This window comes from Adiantum capillus-veneris, chromosome 4, assembly GCF_014529385.1.
Source record: "Adiantum capillus-veneris isolate H3 chromosome 4, ASM1452938v2, whole genome shotgun sequence".
In the NCBI taxonomy this organism is placed as follows: Eukaryota; Viridiplantae; Streptophyta; class Polypodiopsida; order Polypodiales; family Pteridaceae; genus Adiantum; species Adiantum capillus-veneris.
This window is the reverse complement of record NC_140934.1, coordinates 97414591-97424756: the sequence shown is the minus strand read 5'-3', so window position 1 is coordinate 97424756 and position 10166 is coordinate 97414591. Positions and strand designations below refer to the sequence as shown.

At 41.3% G+C, this 10166-nt stretch overlaps 1 protein-coding gene across 1 annotated transcript; it reads right to left on the bottom strand.

Annotated features, from left to right (window-relative positions):
• Positions 1-4449: 4449 nt before the first annotated feature.
• Positions 4450-9391, bottom strand: LOC147459660 (uncharacterized). Its single transcript, XM_086510884.1, has 14 exons — positions 9279-9391; positions 8633-8650; positions 8328-8341; positions 8086-8199; positions 7864-8011; positions 7625-7717; positions 7420-7543; positions 7184-7264; positions 6413-6776; positions 5982-6094; positions 5710-5889; positions 5489-5631; positions 4900-4992; positions 4450-4816 (listed from the first exon to the last, which is right to left on the bottom strand). Exons 1-14 carry the CDS (start codon positions 9374-9376, stop codon positions 4654-4656), a joined length of 1746 nt encoding a protein of 581 aa, XP_086367010.1. The 5' UTR covers positions 9377-9391; the 3' UTR covers positions 4450-4653.
• Positions 9392-10166: the final 775 nt, after the last annotated feature.

Sequence of the window (10166 nt, the reverse complement as noted above, 5' to 3'; positions counted from 1 at the left end):
AACACCTCCTACAGTGCTGCCCCGAGCCTCGATCTGAGCTCTGATACCAGTTGAAGAAGTACGAGCGGAAGTGCGACGCGAGAGAGAGTGCGAGAAGAAGAGCACGACGATATGGTGAACTCGCTCTAGTGTAATGTGTAGAGCATAGTGAGTTCTTATTAGGTTTTTACAAAAGAATATGTGTACATACCTGGCGGCCCGCCCACTTACCTGGGCGACCACATTGGGATTTATACCCCAACACTGGCTTGCCTGATTCCTATTGGCCAGAAGACAAAGGGGTCCAATGAGAGTTTAGTTGCATTAATTAATTACCTAAAGCTCTCACAAAAGGGGAAAGGGGGACATATGTCAGAAGGCTATCACTTATGCTACTTAATTCTCATTGGCTAAGCTTTGAGAGGTCTGCATGAGTAAATTGCATGAGGGGTCGACCAAGAGAGAGAGGGGGCTGAATTTTTCAAGTCATTATTCCACACACACTCACACTAGCTCATGTGTGAAGCAAGAAGACTCTCTCTCTCCTTCTCAAGCACTAATGGAAAGCTCATCACCTACTCCAAGATTGCGAGAAGGGAGGCCTACACCAACAACTCTTGGCTTTGTGATGCAAATCCAGCCAAGAGCCAAGCTTCAATGCATGCTCATCTCCTCTACCATGCTACTTACTAAGCTATGCTATGCTAATATGAGTGATTATGTGAGGAGATGTACATCTTTCTCGTAAGACGACTACTTCTTCACCATCTTCAAAGGTGTGTGAGGTCTTGGGTCTGAGACCGTGAGGGAATTGATGTTGTGTTTTATAAGTGTTTGCTTAGTGCTTGAAGCTTCCATCTTCATTGCACTAACTAGTTATTGAAGGAACACAAAGAATTGTATTGTAAAATGTCTCCCTTGATGGGTGAAACCTATACAAAGCCTTTTGGAGGGGGGACCGGCTCCATGTAAATCCGGTCCTCAACTGTTGTCAATAGCTTAATTTTCTCTCTCTTTTGAAGTGTTGTTCATGCCTATCTAACTAGGTGTTATACTTTTTTTTTCTCTCTCCACCCAAGCACTCTTGTTATCCTCATTAGGAATCTATCCTAGTGAAATTCTCACTATGTTCATGCTATTTTCCACTACACACAAGTTACTAGGCCATTAAATGTTACACAGAGAGACATTGGGTTCTAGCTTGGTGAGGGCACACACACACACACAGAGAGAGAGAGAGAGAGAGAGAGAGAAGAAGAAGAAGAACACCCCCTAGTTCTTCCAATCATTGAGAGAGAGAGAGAGAGAGAGAGAGAGAGAGGAGATCGAATGTGGATTTGTCATTAGGTGGAACCTAAATTCTCTTTGCTTTTAGAAGATCTATAGATACTAAATAAGAAAGTTGAATGGTCAAATGATGAATGCTTGTCAATTTACCTTTGTGTTGTGAGTCAAACTTCAAAGCCGTCTTTGTTGCAAGATTCTAGGGTTGGCTACTATGTGTGGACTTGTATTGTTTAGAGCGCCTACCCATAGAAGCCCTACAATCGCCTCTGAGCAAAAGGGCCATCAAAAGTAGCCGGCCTACTTTCCTATGGTTATGCACTCCCATACACAAAGCCTACAGCCAGTTGAAGGTGTTGCTAGTGCCTGACTATGTACATTGTTCGGACATTACTGGCTTCAAAAATCAGGTTGATTGCCTACATCCGGTTTCGGATGCGATTCAGTGTTTTAAAGGGTGGTACCCTCCACGTTGGAGGCGAAACCTGCTCCGAAGTTCACTGAGCAACGTGCTCAGCAGGTGTACGGGAGGGGGTGTGAGAGAAGGAAGGCCATCTAAAGATCCCGCTAGCAGTCCTATGAAAGGCGCTCTTAGGCCTTTGTTTCTACTCTTGAACATTGATAACATTGTTGTGATCAGCCTTGTGCAAAAAAACAACAATATGTAAGGATGGCATGTAGAATGAAAACAAAGAGAGATGGTTCCAATTGCCCCCATGCATAAGTGAGCTTCTCCCTCCCTCATGCATGTATCTTTTAGTATTAGTTGAACTCAAATGAGCTCAAAAATCAGAGATACATTTCAATTCATCTATAGTTATGCTTTATAAACCACTAAGTTTGCATGGTTTAAGAGAGGTTTCCTATGAACCAAGAGATAAAATATAGCTTGCTCTTTATAATAGAAGTGGATGTCACCCAAAGTGAATTGAGTCCTTGAAGTCTTCGTCTATTCATTTGCCAGGCATACAATAGATCTTATTTCTCATCGCAAGTGGATTAAAAATATCAAATTATTATTTATTCACATCTTCATGACATGCAAGAGGTGATTTTTATATGTAATTGACATCAAATCAACACCCGGTTCTATTTCAATTGAAACCCATAATCCCTCCCTAAGAAGAATCTTTTGTACACTAAAATCAACGACTTTCGACCACACCTAATAACAGGATAACCAAGGGGAAGACGTGGTTTACTTACCATGGGTACCACACAAAGAATCAATTTCACTATTTAGCATAGTTACAAAGGTTATTTGGAAGCTCCAAAGTCCTCCAAATTTGGCAGTTGATGGGTCAAAAGAAAATTGAGGATCAAGGGCTACCTGCACACACTTTTGATTGAACAAATGAGCACTAAGGTTCACGATGCAATGATGCAAAATCAAGATAAAAATGGTCTAGGAATGATTCAAATTGTTGATACTCCATACACAATTCAAGTGAATATTATGAATCAATGATGACCCAAATTGAGTATCGAATTATTGTGAAAAGAGATATTAGGGCTAGAATCTAGTGGGCAATGAAACTGCCTACACGATCTCTTCACAAATCTATGGCAATGTAGCTGAGGGTAGTGGCGCAATATTATCCATGAACTTTCCAACACCCAACTAATTACACTTATATTAGCAAATCTCTAGGGTAAAAACCACAATGTCTAAGAATTCATGGTAAAGGGGAATTGAAACAACATAACTTTGCATTATTAAAAAGAGGCCCCTATAGTGGAGAAACCATGTCATCTAGGATGATGTAAACCTACAAGTGGCAAAACTCAATGCCCATATTTTTTGATGAATGGGTAAAAATTTCAAGAACCATGTCAAAGACATGTCCAACGAGGTGAAGGCCCATGTTGGGATTCTAAGAGAGAGAAATGGAAGGAAAATCAAGCCACATGTGGCTCTGAAATTCAAAGACCCATCAATTGACAAACTAAACAAAAGAAGATTTCAGCTATTCACATGAAAATTAGAAGGCTTTCTTTATGTCTCTAATGGCTTGAAAACGCTAGAGGAAAGAAAATTAAGAAGAGAACATAGTGTGTGTAACGACCATCTCTATTTATATGCACACAAAAAGTCATTTGGCTTTCCACCTCCATGGTCTTTTCATTTCCTTAACTCACCCTTCACTTATACACTCAGAAAAATTCGAATTGTCAGCCCAGCTTCCCTCTCTAAGGCTTCTTCTAGAAACCAAGAAGTGTTTATGGGTGTGAGTACGATGCTTTGTGGTTTCCTTTGGGAGTGATTTTTGTGCTTAGAAAGTTATTTTAGTTCACTTATCAGCAATTCCACTCAACATTTGCACGTTTACAAGTGATACTTTAAACATTTCTCTACATCTTACCAAAGTGTCGTCGAAATTCTAGCAATTCCACTCCATTTTCACACTTCCATGGTCACCATACCTAAGTGTTGTTGGAATACTAGCAATTTCACTCCATCTCCATTGTCACCACAAACCTCACATATGGTACTCATCAACCTAAAGCAATAGCATACTTCTATGAAGCAAACCAAGCTTTGATCAGATTCATCATATTTTTGAATACAAAGTCCAAACCAATAGAACTCAAAATACGCTCAATTGATGCATTGATGGGAGCACACATCGCAAAATGTTGTCCCTCAAAAGTTTACTATGTCGTGTTTACCAAGATCATAATCATGAAAAGGACAGGAAGAAACATGTGATTATGACTGTCATGTTTGCCAAGATCATAATCATGAGAAGGACAGGAAGAAGCATGTGATTACTACGCTCTGAATTAAAGCATGATGTATGATGTTGACCCTCATTCCAGTGAAATTTATTTCAAATGAAATACTGGTCGATGTAGGACTGAGTTATCCTGCAGTCCTTCACTTAATTATTGCCATTTACATCCCTTTGTAAGGATCTTGGTAGATATATTGGCTGAGGTTGTTTGCATCAAATCTGCCCTTGAGATGCATTATTAATGGCCTTAGCAAGCGATGAAGCTCATAGATGACTGAACACATTTAAGGTAAACAACGAACTGCCAAGACAATTGGAAAGATTGCATGTGATTCATGCCAAAAGGGTCAATAAGGCATACAAAGAAACACATAAAAGTGTGTGCATGCGTGCACGCATGCGCGTGTGCTCTCGACAAACATTTCAACCATGTACACTTCCGATGCTCAAGTCTTACAAGCACTAATACCTTGAATAATAATGAGTAGATCTTACAGGTATTAAGAAAGGTTTACAAGTGCTCCTCATAATCGGAGTGTTCCACACAAAATGTTAATATGCAGAAGCTAGAGACTTCCAACAATCGGAAATTATAATTAGATGTTGCTTGCACACTAATAAGCCGAAAAGAAGACCATTGGCCATAGTAGAGGATTTAGGCCAAAGTGGATGGGGCATTAGGGGATTTCCACGAGCTCCATGAAGACTCGATGTGCAGAAGATGCAGCTTCTCCACAAAATGTTCCAGCATCTGTCTCTCCACAGTGGGCGCAAGGGCTGCACATATGCTCAGTTCTTGCACGGCTTCACCATATCTCCTGGCAACGAAGTCACTACTTGTTAAGCAAGCACAAGCACAAAAGCATAGAGCATGTTAACTTCCACTTCCTACGTTCCATACCTGCTGTGGTAAAGTAGCAAGCCATGATCTCTCATCAAAGCCCAACTATGAGGATGTAAAAGGCGCAATCTCTCTGATGCCATGACAGCTAAGCTGAAAAACGATTCATCAGCATCACTAGCTAGTTAATACACAAGTCAGATCACCTCATCGGTATCTAAGTGGGCTCGCCAGAAAAGAAAAGATGAAGCCTGCAGACTTTAAAATATTACCAAATACTAATAATACTGGAAGCTCAAAGATAGATCAGAAAATTTTTCTCTTAATATTTGCGCATGTACGGCCTATCACGGCTGACAGCACAGACAACTAAAAACTAGCATATACATGAAACCTGCACAGCCTAAAACACTACCTAATACTTCCAATACTCTCAAGCTCAAAAATGATCAGAATACTTCCATCTTACATAGCCCATATAAAGCCTATCCAAGCCTGGCAACATAGGCTTCAAAAAACTCACTTCTACACATGCTAGAGACCGCACCATAAAGTTCCAAAAACTTTCGTAAAATAAAAGTTTTTCAACACTAGGCTACTTGGTTAGCCTCTATGATTGTAGAAAAGATGTCAAGAATAGCCACCATACCTGAGATTTCTAGGCCTCAAGAGAGCTCCAACAGCAAGCTCGTTGTTGTCAACTGAGTTGCCCTTTTCGAGGGCGAGTGGATGAAGAGGATCTGTAAGGGCATAGCCTGGTCGTGCCTTACATGCATCCTTCCAGTGCAGATTCTAATGTACACACACGCCCAAGTTGTAGGAACAAAGTTTATTTTGTTTTAGCTCAAGAACCTCCATAAATCAACTTACTTTCAGCTTTGACAAAACCATCCCAACAATCTCTTTGTTTGAAGCAAACTTCAAGATGGGACTGGCAAGCGATCCATGTGTTGAAGGTCCAAAGTTGCTTCCAAAAAGATGAGAAGGGTGATAAAAAGCAAGAAGCTCCAAAAACCAGCTTCTGTCTCCATCATAATGCTCAAAGCATTCCTGGAACAAACATATTAGACACTCCATAAAACATCAAACTCTTAGTCTCTATCAAATTTGACTTAGGGGTTGAAAGGTTGCTCTTTTATTACCTGCAAATTCTCTATAAGAGGCCACATGAGAAGATCATCACCAACTTCTGCTCCCCTAATAGAGACACCAAGCCTTCGGCAAACTTCCATGTAGATGATGCAAAGAAGCATGCCTGCATAAAAAGATAGATGCATAAACATCAAAAGAAATCCTTTCTTGACAAAATTGAAAAAACCAAACACGCTTACCGAGTACTCTTCAAGAACATTGTACCTACCCTATCAACCATACCAAACACACTTACCGAGTACTCTAGTTGAGAACTTCCCACAGAAGAATCAAGAAAGTAATAAGTGAGCTGTGGTGTATAAACGTCCATGCTTCTGCAAGCATGTGTGTGCACACAAGCACGTGAGCAGGCGCGTGAATGTGTGTGTGTGTATGTGTGTGTGTGTGTGGAGAGAGAGAGAGAGAGAGAGAGAGAGATTACCACTGCCTGAGCCTAAAGTCAGAACAAAATGAAGATAAAAGCTCTTCGTGTCAAGATCTGCAACTGCTCTTTTAAAGCCCTGAATTTTAAACAACACTGTCCCAACAGCTTCAAAAACCTCAACAGGTTTTAAGGAACTGCCTTTGGAGATCAAAAGATCTTCAACCTCCTTAGCTAGAAAATCGAATCTAGCTAACCACAATGGCATGGTTCTTCCAGCAATAAGGAACCCATCCACACCATCTCCACAACTATCAGTTTGTGAAACAGGAAAGTTCCTGCCTTCTGTATGTGCTGCAAGTCTGTCCTTTTCTCTGTTGAGAGACACAAACGCTTCATCTTCAGCTGAAATCAGCAGCAATGCCTGCATACATCCATAATCTACATGTAGCCGATTCGCCCACCCTAAAAGCCGAAAGAATTCTATATGTACACATATCTATCCGCGGCAAACATATTAAATCCTGAAAATGGTTAGCATGCAGCTAGCTACTTGAGGCTCAACTAGAAGTTATTACATAATATCATAATCTACATGTAGACGATTCACCCACCCCAAATGCCAAAAGAATGCTGTTCATACACATCTCTATCCATGGCAAGCAAAAGTAATCCTGAAAATATGTAGCATGCAGCTAGGTACTTGTGGCTCAGCTTGAATTTGTGAAAACTGTCCTTCAACCCAGAAAATAATTGAATATATGATGACAGAAAAATCCCCTAACCATGTCGGACCTATCAAATGAAGAAGAAAAGGAAGATATAAGTTACCTTAACAACAGATATCTCCTGGTCTTGCTTTTTGAATGCTACTTCTTCAGAGAAATCTAGCCTTGCTCTCTTTAAAACCTCCTGCAAGCCAATAACCGACAGTCTATCAGTATATTCGACAATAGGAAGACTAAAACCGAATTTAAATATACAGCCGCTCCAGGCTAAGAAGACAATCTGGAAAAAGATAAGGTTCGAGGGGATATTGAATGGATAGAACGCAGCAGAAGCACCACCTCTTTCTTGGTCATGTTTGAGGCAATAGCGTTGCCTTGACCATTAACACAAAAGACTTTGAAGTGGGTAAAAGAATTCGGCTTGTTGGTTAGCTCTTGGACATTGATCCGTGGGAGTCGAGACCTAGAAAAATGCAGTGTCATGATGGCACAATGCCCCTGCGGGTTCATTGTATACAAGCTCTTAAGAGTGTGAAAAGACTACCTGAAAACTGTTTGTCTTTGAAACAGGGTGGCAATAAAGAAAGGCTCTTTCCCCAAGCAAGAATTTAAAGCCATTGCAACCATCTTGAATAAACTGTAAGAGCACAGACATCAAGTAAGACAATTGCAGGCCCCCATTTCCATTAGACAAAAGAAACATGGCCCAAAAAGAAGTTGCTGATAAGCTCAAAGACAATACCAATGGCGCACCACCAGGCATCACATGGAATCTCAGCATACCTTGTAGTAAGAATGTCACCAAGCCGTAGAAAATCAATTGAAGGGCAACGCCCTGAAATGAAAGTGAAGGGATACTTGACGATGATCAGAATTCCTCTTCTTGCACAAACTCTAGGCTTCCCCGTCAGACCAAAATTTGATTGTGGACCTGATAATAGGTATGGAGAACGTAGCACCTCTAAAGAGGGCGTACGAGGCCACAGGCACAATTTTCAGAGTAACAGGGAATCCCTTCAAAGGAATGAAGGTGGATGAGCAAGGTGATGCAGAAACTTCCATTCCGTGCATCAGCAGGAAACTGAATCCTTGGCCTCCCATATAGCTTTGCAAAACAAGCTGAGAGGAAAAACTGCTTATGAATCTACTTCTGCAGCATGGGAAAAGAGACTGGGCGTCCTTGTAATACCAAGTTCTAATGTGTCAAAGAATATCTGAATAGAGAAACCATAAGTTGATTTCGCGACAGGTACTCATCCTCCTGCAGATCCACAGGTAAACGCTGTCAAGGCGATGGAAGTAACATAAGCAAGCTGACAAGGACAGTGAAAACATTGTCACCCTAGTTTAAAAGCTTTCCTCTATGGATAGAACACGTGAAACCGTGAATTACAGTAAAAAGAATGCAAGAAACTATGATGGCAAGAGAAAGTGCATGCAGTCGCTCAAGCAAACACTCACTCAAGCAGACCATTAAAGCTTCATGAAAGAAAACGCTGAGCAAAGGTAACGCTGAGCAAAGAAAAGAAAGACAAGAAATGATAATTCTTACCAGGGAGAAAAGAGCTGTCTGAAGCAAAGAGCAAAGAGCAAGTGGCTGGCACGAAGAAGGAAAACCCGACAGAGAGGAAATTCTGGTGAAGAATTGTTGCGAAGGCCAGAAATGCGAGATGCTCACTCTCTGCAAACACCTCCAAAGTGCAGGCTTCGGCGGAAGGACGAAGGGCAGGCTATGGCGGGGAGATGGAGAGGAAGAGGGCACCTAATAAGAAGTGGCCTATGATGTGGGCGAAATTTTGGTCTCTCATTTGAATGGATCGGAAGCCCGTTTTATACCTACTTGTGTCTTACTCCCTCCACTTAGGTCGTAGAATCCTAACACGCGCATATGCCTGTGGGAAATGGCTTCCACATAATACAAAGACTAAGCCAGCTTCCATTCCCACTAATTGAACCTCTACTCATCAAGGGCATTGTTCCACTGCAACTTGAGAGCAAGCACTATGTTGTGGTGTGAGCAAGCACCAATAATCACATGTGAACACCCAACAAGGCTGCGAACCACTCTCTCGAACATCGCAAACTTTGGAGATAGATATAGTTTAGGTCTTCATTAAGGTAGAGTGAGGTGAGAGAGCTCTTTATCAAGGAAGGCACATTTATACCTTCTCTCGCAAGGCGAGTAGTGCTTCTCTTACTGCTCGTGCAATTTGAGCCATAGCCATAGCTTATCTTCTTCTATCACCATAACCCTATGGTTGCTTCTCTCAAGCTTTCGAGTGAAGAGCTTCATCATAAGCTTGAAGTTGAAAGCTACAGCAAGGCTACATCAAGTGGTGACCCATAACTACTGGTCCAAAAAGAAACGAAGTTGAGTGCTACAATCAATGATGCATTCAAAGAACAACCATCTATGGGCAGAAATCGCAAATCACTAAGCTGCAAGTTAAAGTCTAAAATTGATTGCATTTCGAGTCTATCCCCTATGCTTCAACATACAAGGGGTAGCATCTAATGATTGAAGGAATCCTAGGGGCATTATCAGCTTGCTAAGCTCTAGAGTGGTGACCTCATGCCAAACTAGAAGGCGGCCAAATCCGTGTGCGTGTCAAGGTTGATTGCAAGCACATGATCGCAATCTTGTGCTACAACAACACCAAGGTATGGTGGCCTATTGTACTCGCAATGGTTCTCACCCTTGGCGACTCGTGTTACATATGACCTTTTTACTATGTGGGCATTATTAGAACGCTATTGCAACAATTATACGGCAATATTAGCATTATTGTTGACCTTGAGGGTCTACTCATACACTCAAGATGTGGTGGACATTGAGAAGCATAAAAGATACCCATGGGCAATAGCTTTTGCCATATTTGCCTAAGGACGCAATCATCAATTCCTTTTCACCCAAAGCCATTCTCACTTAAGTCATTGTTGTATCCTTCTTAAAGCCCTCAATGTAAGAAATTGGACATTGTCGGTTCATATGGTAAGACCTTCCTCATTATGTAATGGCTAAAGATGAGGATAAGCCTCAAATCCATAAGTTTAACGAAGAGAATTTCCATTCTTTGCAAGTCTTA